This window comes from Schistocerca cancellata, chromosome 5 (assembly GCF_023864275.1).
Source record: "Schistocerca cancellata isolate TAMUIC-IGC-003103 chromosome 5, iqSchCanc2.1, whole genome shotgun sequence".
NCBI classification, from domain to species: domain Eukaryota; kingdom Metazoa; phylum Arthropoda; class Insecta; order Orthoptera; family Acrididae; genus Schistocerca; species Schistocerca cancellata.
The window spans coordinates 543,973,744-543,991,578 of NC_064630.1; the positions used below are offsets into that span (position 1 = coordinate 543,973,744).

The following is a 17,835-nucleotide window of genomic DNA, read 5'->3' on the forward strand; positions in this document are numbered from 1 at the left end:
GTAAATGTCGTGTGACTAGGGCCTCCCGTCGGGTAGACCATTCGCAGGGTGCAAATCTTTCGATTTGACGCTACTTTGGCAAATGAAATGATGATGATTAGGACAACACAATACCCAGTCCCTGAGCAGAGAAAATCTCTGACCCAGCCGGGAATTGAACCTGGGCCCTTAGGATTGACATTCTGTCATGTTGACCATTCAGCTACCTGGAGCGGACACATGATATGGTGAGAGCCATAGACTAAGGCAATTACGTGGATGCAGTACTTTTTGGCTTCCAAAAAGCATTTGATTTAGTAGCACATCAAGGCCTATTAATGAAAGTAGAATCATATGGGGCATCAATCTAAATTTGTGACTGGATTTAGGTTTTCATGAAAAGAAGGATATTGCAGGTTCCTCAGATGGACATTGACAGAAGTAGAAATAACTTCATGCTAACTTCATTCAGGCACTGAAGTGGTGTATTGGGATCTTTGCTCTTCATGTTGTATTTTACAAACCTTGCAGACAGTACTGATAATAACCTATGACTTTTCACAAATGATGCAGTTATCTATAACAAAGTACTGTCTGAAGAAAGCTGCAAAAATATTCATCTTCTTGATAAGATTACAAAGTGGCACAAAGATTGGAAACTTACATTAACTGTTCAGAAACGTAAAACTGTGCACTTTACAAAGAAACATATAGTAACCTATGGCAACAATATCAACCAGTCACAACTGGAGTCAGTCAACTTAAACAAATTTCTGAGAGTAGCAATTTGTAGGGAAATGAAATGGCATCATCACATACTCTCAGTCATAGGTGAAGCATATGGTGAATTTGATTCACTGGTAGAACACCACAGACATGCACTCAGTCTACAAAGGAGATTGCTTATCAAAAGTATCTCGACAGTGGGTCACAATATCTCTTCAGATTCAGTTGAGTCCCAGTAATATGTACAGCATCACAACGGACATACCATGCTCTGAGGAGAGTGAACATTGCTGGATTACTTTCCAAAATGACTTTTCACATTGCAGTGGTGTGTGCACTGATTTTAAACTTCCTGCAGATTAAAACTGTGTGCCGGGCCGGACTGGGACTCAGACGTGGGACCTCTGCCTTTCACGGACAAGTACTCTATTTACTGAACCACCCAGGCACAACTGATGACCTGCCTTCATAGCTTTACTTCCACCAGTACCTCATCTCCTACCTTCCAAACTTCAAAGAAGTTTCCTGCATACTGTCTGGGACTAGAAGTCCTGGAGAGAAGGATATTGTGGAGGCATGGTTCAAATGGCTCTGAGCACTATGGACTCTCATCAGTACCCTAGAACTTAAAACTACTTAAACCTAACTAACCTAAGGACATCACACACATCCCTGCCCGAGGCAGGATTCGAACCTGCGACCGTAGCGTATTGTGGAGGCATGACTTAGCTACAGCCTGGGGGCTTCTTTCCAGAATTTGAATTTTCACTTTGCAGCAAAGTGTGCACCGATTTAAAATATCCTGGCACATTAAAACTGCATGGCGGACTGAGTCTTGAGCCTGGAATCTTTGGCTTTTGTAGCAAAGTTAGGTTTCACTTGGCCAATTTTTCTGGAAAGTATGTAGGAGTGGTAAAATCGAGTCATTGAAAACAATATTGATGTCAGATCTGAGAAGTCATTTAAAATGTGTTGAAATGTATGGGTTCAGTGATTACAAATCAAATTAAATTTACAAACACTATGAACCCAGTTATCAGCATGATGGTGCATCCCCTCTGGTCCGGATGCATGCACTGATTCGGTTGGGCAGGATGTCATAAAACCAATGTATCCTCTCCTGAGACAAGATGGCCTACAACTGTTGTAACTGCTCCTTGATATCCTGAATGCTACCACTGGAACAGAGTTGATGCCTGAGCTGGTACAGATCTAGGGATCTTGTTGGTCATGAGAGTACCCCATTATCACACAGAGAGTTGACAGAGACTCGTGCCATGTGTGGACAAGCAAGGTACTGCTGAAAAATTGCACCACAATAACATCACATGAGAAGTAACACATGAGGACACAGAATGCCTGTGACATACCACTGAGCTGTCAGGAGTTCCCTCAATCACTAGCAGCCATGATCTGATGTCATACCCAATGGTACCGCACACCATGATGCCGGGAGTAACACTGCTCTGCCTCTCCAAAAATTGGAAGGTAGGGACCTCTTCCCATGATGATGCCATAGTTGCTGATAATCATCTGGTGCAGTGCCAAACTGTGACTGTGAATGCAGCCATTTGTGTTGTGATGTTAATGGCATGGGATGGAAATTCCCTAGGCCAGCTGCTGCTAGTTTCTAACCCACGGTGCAGCATTACACAGAATGTTGCAGGGAATCTATTACTTGTTCTCGGATGTCAGGTATAGATGTAAAAGAGTTATGATGTGCTTAGTGCATACTATGACAATCCTCCCTTGTAGAGGCCAGATGCAGTCAACTGCAAATTCGACGATGAGTACACCTGCTCTCACATGGACTTCAGCATCAGCCTACTGTCATATTTAAATGCCCCACAAATCTGGATATAGAAAGATTAGACTCGCTGGCTAAATGGAAACCTACAATGAGGTCCCCTTTCAAAGATTTCCAGGTGTTGATAATGCTGTCTCAATCGAGAACAAAGCATCTCCATGTCCTTCGAAGTGATCACTCAACATCTGATGCTGTTTATTCCATTTACATACTCTAATGAGGTAAGGTAATAATACTAAACACGAACAACACTAATGTGCTCTGGTGGCCGCTCTACCTGTCACAGCGAATTGCAACTCAAATCATTTACACACCCACCAATGTTGTGAACACATACAAAATTATACTGACAATTGACCATGAGTTCTGAATGTTTCAATTTTTTTGTCAGGCAGTGCTGTAAAATTGAGAAGGCTGCAAATGTAATGAACATAATTTGGGCCAACAATAAAAACATAAGGTGAGAGGAATATCAGATAAGTAAGTGGGTTCAGGTAAGTGTCCTGCAGGTTTCTGCTTGCAATCGGGGCCCTCAGTCCCATAGCTGTTCCACCCACAATCTGTTATATTTAAAATGTTAAGATAGAACAGCACCCACTATCTCAGAGGAAGCATAAAAACTTGTTCAATTGTTCTTTCAGCATCAGCTAGAATCAAGGGTAAGAAATTCTTAAGGTCTTATGTTCATCACAGTGCTACCCCTACAATGTAATATAGGATAAGGCAGAAAAAAAACTAAGCCCATTTAAAAGCAATTAAAACAGAGTAAAAGAGGGATAACCAAGACAGCTGACAGCAGAGTCAGAGTCGAGGGTCCTCCATACACAGCATGCGGCGGAAGATGCTGCAGCCACAACCCTAACCACCCTATCACTATGCAGAAAGACGTTTACAACATTATACCTGAGAATAAAAGGCACTTTCTTGTAGAAAACAAAGAAGCATTTCAGCTTCCATGTGGCATTTGCCAATATTAGAGGCAAAGAATCTGGAAGGCTATTCTAAGCACAGAGAACCACAAGGAAGGGGCATTTCACCAGGATTTGAGCTACTGTGTGATGTTTCACAATCATAACCTGAGGTGGTTCATTACAGATATGGGTTAATTTGGTATGACTGATGTGGAGGCAACATAGGGCAGTGTATTCCTTCTGGGAGCAATGAAAGGAGAAGCATCATACAACAGTTATCTCCTTGATAGCACAGAGATGGGGCAGCAGCCCACCACATGTTGTTCCATCTTTGAGTGAGGAGAGGTCTCATTTACACCTGCAAATCCACACCTGCAATCATCAAAGTGAGTGTGAGGCAAGAAATCACTTATCTAACCAAACTGTCAGCCATTTATTTCCCTGGCATAACCATACGACTTGGGAGCCAGAGAAAGACTACTGAGCAAGCAGTACAACTGAGGTCAGAGAGAGATGGTGAATAGCAGGATGGTAAGAGTAAAGTCACTCATTGAGTCATTAAAAAATTAAAATGCACTTTATGGAGGATGGTTGAATAAAATGAATGGCTCTGTTAATAGCTATCAGCTATGCCCCCTAGAGGTACTACATGTTCCCTGCAGCAAATGTTGTTTCTGACCATTAGGAGATGTAAAAGCATATCCCCTCCTACCCATGGTATTAGAGCCTTCAGTGTAAATGAAGGTAGCACAGCACCCTCATATTCCTACAGACAGAGAGAAAAAAGATGCCGAAAGGTCATAGGACTGAATGAAACTTTATGTCCTTGAAACATATAGGTCCTAATTTGTGGGCTGGGTACTAACCAAGAGGGATGGGCGGAGTGGGTAGTGCTGAAAAACATGGGGAGCACATTCTAACGGAGATGTGCAGTCCTGGCAGAAGGCCTCGAGGGCAGGTGACAGGAGGTTGATGAGTTGGGTGATTAGGAAATTCTCGGATGTTGAGTGTGTAAGTGAGCAAGAGGTGGTACAGTCAGATCCGAAGAGGTAAGATTCCCTCTTCAGGGAGGACAATGTCCACAGAATTAGTCCAGAAGACTCAAGTGAACAGTCTTACTCCACACCGACGGACTGGATGCAATAATTTCAAAGCCGAAGCTGCCACTGAGCCATAAATGTGGCAATCACAGTCAAGCCAGAATGAGACCAGGGGCCGGTAAACACGGAATAAAGTAGAGCGACAGCCACCCAAAAGATGTGGGCAAGGAAGCATAGAGCGTTAACTTTTACATGTAACTAGTTTTTAGTTGACAAATACATGGGGCAGCCAAGTCAGATTTTTACCATAGAGGAGTCCCAAAAATCAGGACTGTGCAATGATGCCCAAGTACTGGGTGCTCACATAGACTTCCTGGTATGGATGGACCACTGTATGACGACAGAAAAGTATGACTTGCATTTTCATAGGAGAGAACTGGTAGCCATGGGAAAGGGTCCAACAGAAAGTCCTTTCGATTAAACCTTGGAGGTGGCATTCAGCTGAGGCTACAGATTGTGAGCTATACCAAAAGCAAAAGTCACTGACATACAGCACAAGGGTGACCACGGGTCTGATGGAAGCTGCTTAAAAAATGATGAGGCAGGCCTGTCAAGGATGCTGCTTGAGAGGTGCTAGGCCCCCGAATAATCCTGAATAGCTGTTGCAATATCTTTGGTCCACCACGGGCATCAGACAGCAACAGAGGGGACCTGTAGAAATGGGAACAGCAGCACAGTGGTAAAAGTGATTGCATCTGAGATCTCTCCTGCAACCTCATCAACATAATCTTACAGAGAGGTGATGACTGTGGCAGCAGAGGAATAGAATCTCCAGCTGGCTTTTCAAAGAGACCAATGTGTTAATTGGTCCATCAGGCAGTGTCATGGAAGTGGCAGTATCACAAGAAAGCAGTGACTGTCACAAACATTGTTGTGTAACAACCATTGTAGCGAAACATTGAGACTGACAGATGAGATCATAAGGTCGATGGCTGGAAAGATGCCATTGGCAGCATGAAGTGGTTAGGAGTACCATCTCTGAGGAGATGGATCAAGATCAGACAGAAGCTGGTAAATCAGAAAGCCTCTACCAGATGACATGGTACTTCACCATTGGGATGGTGTGCACTGAAATCCCCAGTAAGGGAGAAGGAGGGCAATTGTTGTTGGATTAATGTCATCATTTCAAGGTGTGAAACTGCCCCACCTGGGGGAGTGTTAAGATTACAAATGGTGGTCACTAAGATTTTCCGAACCCACACTGCTATTGCTTCCAGTGTGGTACAAAGGCTAACCACTCTTTCATTACATCTGTATGCACCATTGTATAGACCCCACCAGACCCTCTCTTGGAACCAATATGGTTCGGACAGAATAAGTGATAAGCCCAAAGAGTTGGAGAACGGTTCTCAGTGAAATGTCTTCCTGGAGAACAAAACAGGTCACAGAACAGGAGGAAATTACTTGTTGTTGTTGTTCTGGCAGGTGACAGTAATATCAACTGCAGTACTGAATTATCATGTTAAGGGTGTCCCAGTCAGGAGTGAAGGGGCAAGCTAACAGGTCATGCCCCAGGATCACCATATGTCACCAGCATGGTTGGAACAACATCAATGTACGTCAGTTTCGAGTCTGATGGCATAGGAGAAACTGGCGCTTCCAGAGTCACCAGAGTGACCTTTTCCCTGAGATCTCTTCTTTTTCTCTTTGAATTCTTTTGATGGTTAAGAATCTTGTGAGGGCTTATCTGCTGTGAGTGCTGAAGTAAAAGGAATGGGCAGCCCTTGAATCCACAGTCGATGGCTCCTGCAGTAACTGCCTGGTGTCGAGCCACCAGTCAGTAGGTTTTGAGGGAAAGGATTCCCAAAAGGGAGGTTCATCGCCAATAGAGGTCAGAGGAGGACACTGCTATTCCAGCTGTCTATGTGCTGCAAGGACCACAAGAGGGGAAGTCCTATTGCCCTATGGTCTACTTTATTTGTGCAAGTACCAGAGGTGGACATCGAGGGAGTACATATGCCAAGTACGACCAACAACCTGACACAGTACTAGCAAAAATTGATACAGAGGCAGAATGCAAACAATTGTATTTTTTCTAAGCCTTGAAATATAAGAGGTGATCAGAGACCTTCAGTTCCTGTGTAATGTGTTTTGCAATTAGGGTAGTTCACTTTGGTGACTGTGGTTGCTTCCACAATTGATGCGAACAGGTGGTAGTGCACATGATTAATATTTGTGAAATGGCCAGTCACAGTCTTCACAAATCAGGTCATATTTACACTGGGAAGACTTATGCGACAAAACACTGGCATTAAAAACATCCTGCCAGGAGTGGGAAATATAGCTTCATATTGCAACAGTAAACCATGATTTTGAGATTCTCTAGAAGCAAATCCCCCACAAGTGAGAATGAACACTCGAGTATCAACCTCATTTTCCGGCAAGTCTCAACATACACAACATTCAAAATGGATTCCTCATTTCTTAAGGTGTTCACATAGTTCCTCATCTATCTGCAGCATTAGGTCCCAATGAAAAATTAAACCCTGCACCAAGTTCATGTTCTTTGGGGTTTTGTGGTAAGGATTTGCCATATTAATTATGATGGAAACACTTCATAGTTTGCTAAGGGAAGAGAGTTCACGAAACTCCTTTTTCAATATGCTCCACAGAGAGCATTGGCTTAGCAGATAGAAAGGACTCTCCCCATCCATAAAGGTAAAAACCAGAAACTAAAGGGAGTGAGTGTCTTCAAGTGATATGAATTTGTGTTCTTCACTTGATGTGGCTTAGGAGACAAAGTTCCTAGAGACATAACAGTCTGTGCTTAATTGCTGTCTGCCGAAAGAGACTGCCAGAGCATCGCAGCTACCGGCTGATAACATGGGTGTTTTCATTATGCCAGATATCCACCATGATGCTGCGTACCGAGAGGACTCTCCCCACAGGTGCCACCAAGGTTGATGGCCAATGCCTGGAGTCTTGGTTCCCCAGACAGACAGGCACCCACTTCTCAGTAGGCACAGGAAGGTGGTGGCTCAGGCAGCACAGAGCAATCTCTGCATCGTCAGGGGCTATAATTGTACGGGTATCTGACAGCTGACCCAAACTGACTGGCTACTGTGCTGGATAAAGGACAACCTTCTTCTCAAGCTCTGCACTTCTGCAGAAAATTTTGAGAAGGTGGACGTCAAACCCAGGTGTGGGGACCAAACGTAAGTTAATCAAAATTTGGTGCAAAATAAAGGCCCAAAAGTGGGAGAAGGCATTATCTGCATTGTATGTGTGAGCTAAGTTGTTGGCAGGGAATCTGTCTTATAGTGTACGTCTGAGAAAGAAGGGTAGTCTCTCTCTCTCTCTCTCTCTCTCTCTCTCTCGCTCTCCCTGTGTGTGTGTGTGTGTGTGTGTGTGTGTGTGTGTGTGTGTGTGTGTGTGTGTGTGTCGGGGGCCACTATCTTTTCTATTAACATCAACTGATTGTTTTTGTTTCTTGATTTTGCTGCTTTCAACATTGCTTTCCTAACCCAAGAACAATAAGGTACCCTGAACTTCCACCCACTCTCTGTTCTTGTGTTTGGCAGTACACAGGTTGTAGAACACTCAGTAGTATTTGGTCAACACTAGTATTCATGACAAATGTGAGGCAGTGAATTGGAACCAACCTGCATATTACACATTTTTTATGCTAGAAACAGGAAGGTAGAATCACTAACCTCACAGGGATACAAGGCCGTGGCTTTTTTGACATGCTCAGTGTCTGGACTAAGGACAGCAGTTATTGCATTCAACAATTTGCTACTCTGAGTTGACATACGTTGTTTCCAACTACCAGTGTAATAAAGTCGACAAGAGACAGATATGAACATTTATTTTCTTCAACAGTAGTAGAAGAACTAGTTACTAGTCAATAACAACAGAATAATTAATTGCGAAATGACAGAATTACAGAGTGTCCGTGCCGCAGCAAGAAATAAGTGCGACGCAGCACTAAGCTGCAGGAGCACAGACTCCTTGACATTCACTGGTGATCAGCTGATCTCACACGGCAAGTGCACGATCTTACATAGTTGATACCAAGTGTGGCCAGGTGCTCAGAGACTTGCTTGAGATTATATGTGTTTCTAAGAAGAAAAGGATACTGTCCATGTATGCAAAACAATTCACAGTAAACCTCATAGCATTGAGTCGATAAATCGCTGCCACATCTGCTGTATTCCTCATGCCATAGGTCATAAATAAACTTTCAAATGGGCCAAAAGGTGTTATAATGGCCTTTTAGGAATGTCTTGTTCAGCAACAGGAATCTGGGTGTATGTCTTGGGACAATCAAGCCCACTGAACACTTGTTTTCTACTTAAGGCAGGGCTGTAGTCTTTCAAATGCAGTACAGGGTAACTGTCAGGGATGGTCCTTGCATTTAAGGCACGGTTATCACCACAGGGTCACAATGCACTGTTCTTTTTGAGTACGAGGAGGGGGATGGTGACCACGTGCCACTGGACAGGTGAATGATGCCTTTTACCAGCACGATATCAAATTCCATTTTCACAATAGTGTATTTGTCTGGGGCTAGCCATCTAGGCCTAAATGACATGGAGGGGGGGGGGGGGGGGGGGGGGGAAGGCTGCCGTGGTGGTGATATAACAGATAATATCATGGCATACCTGTTGCGGGACCCCGGGAGGCCTAGTGAATGATGGAAACCATTGATTAGTTTTGTGTGCTCTCCTTTGGCGACCTGGATGACCTAGGCATCGCATACGGTCGTGTGGCTTTGAAACCCAGCCACAGACAGTCCAGTGACAGTGTCCAGCAAGTGGGCACTGGCAATGTCAGTCCAGTGACAGTGTTCAGCAAGTGGGCACTGGCGGCATCTGGGAGCAGGCGGTAGTGTAGTAGGAAATTTGCCCTGATTATCATCTATGCAATGACAAAATTACATTCTAAGGTGCATTGCAATCCAAGACCTGGCTTCACATGTTGCACGCCATACGTCTGGAAGGCAGAGTTATTACCACCAGCAGTCTAAAGTTTGTGACAGGGCAGCATTTGTGCAGTTTGTCTCTTGGCAAAATACTCAAGTTTGATCCCGTGTCTACCAAAAATTTGCACCCCAACTTGCGGTTGGTCATAAACACGCAGGCAGAGGAACAATCAGATGCACTGACTTCTGCCTGGTGCTTAAGGTTGATATATTCGCATCACAGATTACACTTATGTGCTTGGTCACCAGATTGCTAATGGTACCAGCATACATCAGCTGGTTGTGAGTCAGCACGATGAGCATTGGATGCAGAACAACTCCACAACCTCTGTTGATATCTGCCTTTAAAGTGGTGGTCGGTGAGAAGTTCACTCTAATGTTTGCTTAAGGCATCAACTTTGTTCAACAGGCCATCATCTGATGCTGTTCCAATAACTTTCTTTGTCAACTTGTTGTAGTTGGATTTCACATTCGTCGAAGTACTGTTACACATTACCATCGGCACGGGACAGGCGGTACGTACTATGGCGTCCTGTGAGATCGGCCACATCATCCGGAGGCCTCCCAGTCTATGATGCCGTTATGGCCTTGATTTGTGCTGACAGCCTGCTGCTCCATAACGTGTGCAGTAGTGTGTCTGGGATGGTGTGCATGTCGACCTTGCTTCATAAGTGGCAGAGATATTGTAAAGACATTTTGACACCTATATCCTCCTTGGTAAGCACTTGTTGTACCCTCTCTTCCTGCGTTGGCATGTTTCTGTTGTGACACAATACCTTATCTCATAACCCATGAACACATCGGTGTCACTAGTACAGCTTATTTTGACATGCTCGGCGCGTGGGCTACAGACGGCAGTAGTTATTGCATTCAACAATTCACTGCTCTGAGTTAATACACATTGCTTCCAACCACTCTGCATAATAAACTCAAATAGGAGAGAGAATATCAACATCTATTTACTACAATGGTAGTGGAAGAATTAACAGAATAATTAATTACTAAAGTACAGAATACACAGAGTGTTTGCACCACGGCAAGAAATGAGTGTGAGGCAATGCTCCAAGCACCAGGCATGCAAACTCAAACTCCTTGACATTCAGTGGCAATCAGCTGATCACGCATGCCAAGCACAGGTAGTCACCACATACTATTTGACACTGCTTGTATACAGGGTAAGACTAGTCTGAGAATGCAACATACGACTATGGAGAAATAGTAAGGTGAATAAATTAAAACTTTTCAGATATGAACAGCTGGAATACTTTTGTTATGATCTTACAAAAAATAATGGGGTATATTTAATTTCTGCCAGGTTCAAAACTGGTTGGCTATAGTAAAAATCTGTTATTTACAAAAACACTGAATCTGCTCAAGTGTGCAGTACAGCTGCCAATAACAATGAATTTTAGCTGTGTTTACGATAAAACTAAAGAATATTTCACAATTGAAACAGTTAAAGGAGTAATATTAACATTGGGGAAACTGTACAGAATGAAATAAGAGTGTAATTTATATTTACCTGATACCTATCAAGAATTCGAACTTCATCATCACGAGGTACTTTCTTGAAAGTGGTGTTTCTTTCATAACTCCATTCTGGCTCTTTGGTCCTTAAAAAGTGGTCTAAGTTGAATAATGGCATATTTTTATCTCTCTTCAGTTTACGCACATGCAACTTTCTGTAATAGCGGTATATGTGGGATGGTACATCATGTTTCTTTTGTACTATATTGTGCAAACGTTTCAGCAGTACCAGTTCATCATAAGGGCTCATGTATCTTAACCTGAAAAATGGTTACAGTTATATATTTATACATATTTTGACCATTATCAATGATGTTAAGAAATGAACATGATATATATTTATCAATGCGTTCAAATCATTATGTTATCACAAGGAAAAAAGAGGAGAAGAAAAAAAGAAAACATCATAATTATAACTGTAAAATGACCAATATGGTTCTCAACAAAGAAGCTGCTGTGTACAGGCCACAGAGAGAGACTCACTTTCAAAAGAGAAATGTCTAAACTGATTGCACACTAAATTCACTCATCCTCCTTCCTTAAACCCAATGTTATTTTCCCCTGCTAACTGTGTGACTTTCTCCACTTTTATGCCACCATCATTATGGCATGATTTATAATTGCTGCCATCTTCACACATGTTAAACAGACATTTTCTTCTAACAATGCTAGAGTAAAAGATATGGCTACCAGAAAAGATCTGATAAAGTGATAACATGACATTGTAATTAATGCTAACAGTTTTAGCCATTCAGATAAATGTCTAGCATGATGAGAAATGAATAATTTCCATGTATGGTACCATCCTACATCTCTTTCTTACCATACACCAATAACATTATAACATCCTTGATGAACTACATAGTGTTTCTCAAAATCCACCTAGCCTCGGTTAATGACAATTTTTTTCTTGCTCTTTCTTTTTTTTATTGCTGCTTTTCTGTTTCACGTAATTTATTTTATTCTCCTCTGTTTGGCTCGTATTTCTACTTATCTCTGACATACTTACTGTCTTCTACTTAATTCAAGTTCTGTGGTTTTTAAATTTCACCTCATACCATTGATGATCAGCTTCTCTCTATACAGGGTGGTCCATTGATACCGACTGGGCCAAATATCTCACAAAATAAGCATCAAATGAAAAAATTACCAAGAACGAAACTCGTCTAGCTTGAAGGGGGAAACCAATGGCACTATGGTTGGCCCGCTAGATGGCGCTGCCATAGGCCAAACGGATATCAACTGTGTTTTTTTAAATAGGAACCCCCATTTTTAATTACATATTCATGTAGTACATAGAGAAATGTGGATGTTTTAGTTGGACCACTTTTTTCGCTTTGTGACAGATGGCGCTGTAATAGTCACAAACGTATAAGTGCGTGGTATCACGTAACATTCCGCCAGTGTGAATGGTATTTGCTTCGTGCTACATTACCCGTGCTAAAATGGACCATTTACCAATTGCGGGAAATGTCGATATCGTGTTGATGTATGGCTATTGTGATCAAAATGCCCAACGGGTGTGTGTTATGTATGCTGCTCGGTATCCTGGACGACATCATCCAAGTGTCCGGACCGTTCGCCGGATAGTTACGTTATTTATGAAAACAGGAAGTGTTCAACCACATGTGAAACATCAACCACGACCTGCAACAAATGATGATGCCCAAGTAGGTGTTTTAGCTGCTGTTGCGGCTAATCCACACATCAATAGCAGACAAATTGTGCGAGAATCGGGAATCTCAAAAACGTCGGTGATGAGAATGCTATCAACATTGTTCGCACCCGTACCATATTTCTATGCACCAGGAATTGCATGGCTATGACTTTGAATGTCGTGTATAGTTCTGCCACTGGGCACAAGAGAAATTATGGGACGATGACAGATTTTTTGCACGCGTTCTGTTTAGTGACAAAGTGTCATTCACAGCAGTAACGTAAACCGGCATAATATGCACTATTGGACAACGGAAAATCCACGACGGCTATGACAAGTGGAACATCAGCAACCTCGGTGGGTTAATGTATGGTGCGGCATTATGGGAGGAAGGATAATTGGCCCCCATTTCATCGATGGCAATCTAAATAGTGCATACCGATTTCCTACGTAATGTTCCACCGTGTTACTACAAGATGTTTCACTGTATGACAGAATGGTGATGTACTTCCAACATAATGGATGTCCGGCACATAGCTCGTGTGCGGTTGAAGCGGTATTGAATAGCATATTTCATGACAGGTGGATTGGTCGTCGAAGCACCATACCATGGCCCGCACATTCACCGGATCTGATGTGCACGGATTTCTTTCTGTGGGGAAGTTGAAGGATATTTGCTATCGTGATCCATCGACAACGCCTGACAACATGCGTCAGCGCATTGTCAATGCATATGTGAACATTACGGAAGTGAACTAGTCGCTGTTGAGAGGAATGTCGTTACACATATTGCCAAATGCACTGAGGTTGACAGACATCATTTTGAGCATTTATTGCATTAATGTGGTATTTACATGTAATCACGCTGTAACAGCATGCGTTCTCAGAAATGATAAGTTTACAAAGGTACACGTATCACATTGGAACAACCAAAATAAAGTGTTCAAACGTACCTACATTCTGTATTTTAATTTAAAAACCTACCTGTTACCAACTATTCATCTAAAATTGAGAGCCATGTTTGTGACTATTACAGCGTCATCTGTCACAAAGCGAAAAACGTGGTCCAACTAAAACATTCATATTTCTTTACATACTACACGAATATGTAATAAAAAATGGGGGTTCCTATTTAAAAAAACGCAGCTGATATCCGTTTGACCTATGGTAGCGCCATCTAGCGGGCCAACCATAGCGCCCTCCGATTTCCCCCTTCAAGCTAGACAAGTTTCGTTCTTTGTAATTTTTTCGTTTGATGCTTATTTCGTGAGATATTTGGCCCGGTCACGATCAATGGACCACCCTGTATATATTGGATATGGCATGATGAGTTGCTTTTCCTATGCCTTAATTCTAACTCGTCTCTTTCCCTCCAACTCTATCCTCTTTTTTGCCAAATAATTGGAGTTCCCAGATCTGAAAGCTTTCTACATGTTTCCATCTACTGCCACTTGGCGAACAGATTAATCTGAACCCGTATTATAATTATTTTCCGCTCATTCATGCTTTATTATTTGTCACATATCAGAATCCTCCTGCCACTATTTTACAGGCAGGTTCATTACAGACTGAATTTTCACTCTGCAGTGGAATTTGTGCTCCCCCAAGTTGTAGCTAAGCGATCTATCCACAATATCCTCTTTTATACGAGTGCTAGTCCCGCAAGTATGGAACAGAACCTCTGCGAAGTTTGCAAAATAGTAGATGAGGTACTGGTGGTAGTAAAGCTGTGAGGGTGGGCTGTGGCTCATACTTGGACAGCTTTGTTAGTACAGCACTTGCCCATGAAAGGCACGTCCCAGGTTAGAGTCTTGGTCTGGTATACATTTTTAATCTTCCAGCATGTTTCAGGTTCACTACACTTGGCCACCTTATTAAATAAACTATTCATCTTTGCATTTGAATTACACTTAATGCCTTTTGAAGCCATCTTCAGCCTATTATTGAGCTCAGAACTGTTTTCCTACAAAATACAAACATTTAATGTTAAACGTTTCATTTCTTAAAACATTAATCTTGTTACCTCCCTCCTCATAGCCCCCCCCCCCCCCCCCCCCCTCAAAGCAGTGCACAGTAGAGATCTGAATTATAAACTGTGTCACCCTGCAGACTTTTTGTAAAGGAAGATGTCATTATTAAACTATTTTAAGAACATTCCCCATGGATGTACCTTTTGTGTCTGAATGCATTGGTTTCCATTCACTTTTGCATCCCAATCAATTCTTTTGTTTTTACCCATAGTTTCCAATAACATGGACAAGAGGCTGTGCCGTAAATGGTTTGAGAGAACAGCAAGCAGTACTAAGTGTAGTTAGCAGCATAAATACCTCATCATACACATAGGATGCAATTCAGTTGTACTTTATGAAATGAAGTAACATGCATATAGTGGGTGTTCCATGAAGAGTGGTCCATATTCAGGAATACGACAAGAACAGTCATTTGAAGCAAAAAAGTCTAACACCCATGAGCTCTAAAACACATACCGTAAGAGCTATGAGCACTCCATCTTCACTACTGTGAAACACATCTCCTCTACTGACCAAATGTTCATAGCATTAAAGATACGCTTTTAGGAGCCCATGTTTACTACAAATTTTTGCTTTGAATGATCATTCCTGTCATATCCCTGCATCCTGACCATTCCTCCCAGGACATCCTGTATAAGCAAGGGCACAACTCATGAGCTATACACTGCTGAAGTGTGGTGGTTTGCATGCTTCAATGAAACAGATAACTGTACTGTAGGTGCAACCACAAAATTGTAGTACCTGTGAAGACCAGTCAAAAATGTGGTTCCTGAAGAGGTGCAGCAGCCTTTTATTGGTTGCAGGGGCAACGGTCTCAATGAATGACTGATCTGACCACATAACATTAGCCAACATGGCCTTGCTGTGCTGGTACTGCGAACAGCTGAAAGCCAGTGCAAACTACAGCTATGACTCTTTCCATGTACTTGCAGCTCTACTGTATGGTTAAAAGATGGCATCCTCTTGGGTAAAATAACCTGGAGGTAAAATAGTTCCCCACCCCCCACTTGGATCTACGGGCAGCGACTTCTCAGGAGGGTGCCATAAGAAGGAGAAACCAAACTGGAATTCTATGGATCAAAGCATGGAGTGTTAGGTTCCTTAATCAGGTTAAGATGTTGAAATATTTAAAATAGGAAATGGAGAGGCTGAAGTTACACACATTAGGGATAAGTGAAGTTTGCTGGTGGGATGAACAGAACTTCTTCTGGTCAGGTGAATCAAATAGAGGTATTGGAGGAATAGGTTTAATAATGAATAAAAAAAACAAAAAACAAAAACAAAATCAGGAATGTATGTAACCTACTATGAGCAGAATAGTGAACACAAGATAGAGCCAACGTAGACACAGTAGTACAAGTTTATATGCCATCTAGCTATGCAGATGATGAAAAGATTGACAGAATGTATAAGATAACAGGAATTATTCAGACAGTTAAGGGAGATGAAACTTAAATTGTAATGTGTTATAGGAATTTGGTAGTAGGAAGAGGAAGACAATGAAAAATAGTACGGGGAAGATAATGAAAGAAGAAGCCACCTAGTTAAATTTTACACAGTTGGTGTAAGAATCGTGAAAGAAGATTGTATACATGGAACAGACGTGGAGATACTGAATGATTATATAACGGTAAGACAAATATTTTGACACCAGATTTTAAACTGTAAGACATTTCTGGGGACAGTAGATGCTGCCCATAATTTATTGGCTATAGACTGTAGATTAAAACTGAACAATTTATAATACAGCAGAAGACAAATGGGCAGCTTTGAGAGATGAAATAGTGGAGGCAACAGAGGATTAAATATATAAAAAGACAAGCTTCATCTGTATTTTTTTTATTATTATTATTATCTTTTTCGTCTTTTGATTATTACCACGATCAGTTCCATGGCAGTAAAACTAAATCCTCAGCTGACAAGTAACTAAGCCAGAAGACTTAAGTAGCTTTGAATGTGAAACCCAACATTCAGTCTCAGACCAAACTAATAAACCGCTAAATGGCAGTATAACAATTAATCAAAATCAACTGGATGTAGGGATCCAAGTCCAAAATGTTCAGTGAAGCCTCAACTCCAGTCTAAGCATATTCCTGGAACAAGGAATGCAACTGTTGCTGTGAAAGGGAATGCTGAAGATCAGATGTGTACATCAGGGAGAAAAGAAATCTGTGGCACAACCTGATGCAATGGAGGGATCAGTTCATAAGACACATTCTGACACATGTAGGAATCGTCAGTTTAGTACTGGAGGGTAGTGTGGAAAGTAAAAATTGCAGGGGAAGACCAAGAGACAAGTGTAGTAACCAGATACAAACAGAGGGGGCTGCAGTAATTATTCAGAGCTGAAGAGGCTTACAAAGAATCAAATAGCGTAGAAAGCTGCATCAAACAAGTCTTTGGTCTGAAGACCACAAAAAACAACAAACAAAGACATACAGTAGCTTCAACATGCATGGCACCTACCAGCCCCAGCAATAAATAATTTAACAACTCATGCATAACGAAACATATATAAACATTACAGGAATAAAATGATACATGCAGGTTGTAACTAGAAACAAACAAAAGTGAGAGGGAGGGAGGGATGGAAAGAAAAGGAAGTTAAGAGCTGTATACAAGGGCCTCTATTGTAATGAAGGCATTCATTAATTATGATATAATCAATAGTGACACAGAATGGAGAAGAATGAATACTGTGGAGGAAAGTGGAGATCACAATTGAGATGATGTTTTATACTCCCTCTCCTTAGAGGGAGTGAAACTTCATTCTTCTATAGGTAAAGTGAAGCACCACTGTTTCTGGAGAAAACTGGTATCAATGACTTCTGAAGTCAGATACAGACATTTGACTCCTGTGTACTGTGTTGCTGGTATACTATTAATTAATTAACTGAGTAACATTATAAAAGGCTAAAAGGAACTCTGTTTTCAATATAACAACATTAGAAGATGCTCTTAATACAAAATTGTTTAAGAAAGCTGATGATACCATGTAAGCTCAAGACACTACTGTCACTGTAATTATAACACAAAGCACTATGTAGGAAAAGTGTTGCTGAGTCTGAAGGATGGTCAGTCATCATTTCCATATAGGTGGGGAAGTGGAAACATAGGTCGAAAATGGCAGAGAAAAAAAAAATACAGAAAACCAAAACATCCTTCTCAGTACTG

The 17,835-nt window shown here is 41.8% G+C and overlaps 1 protein-coding gene across 2 annotated transcripts in view; it reads right to left on the minus strand.

Moving 5' to 3' along the window:
- The window catches only part of LOC126188207 (cysteine-rich protein 2-binding protein), a 183,931-nt gene that overhangs the window by 50,581 nt on the left and 115,515 nt on the right, over positions 1-17,835 (minus strand). For both annotated transcript variants that reach the window (XM_049929758.1, XM_049929757.1), the window contains exon 7: positions 10,970-11,234. In XM_049929758.1, the coding sequence (XP_049785715.1) occupies positions 10,970-11,234 (265 nt within the window). The remainder of the gene's footprint in view (positions 1-10,969; positions 11,235-17,835) is intronic.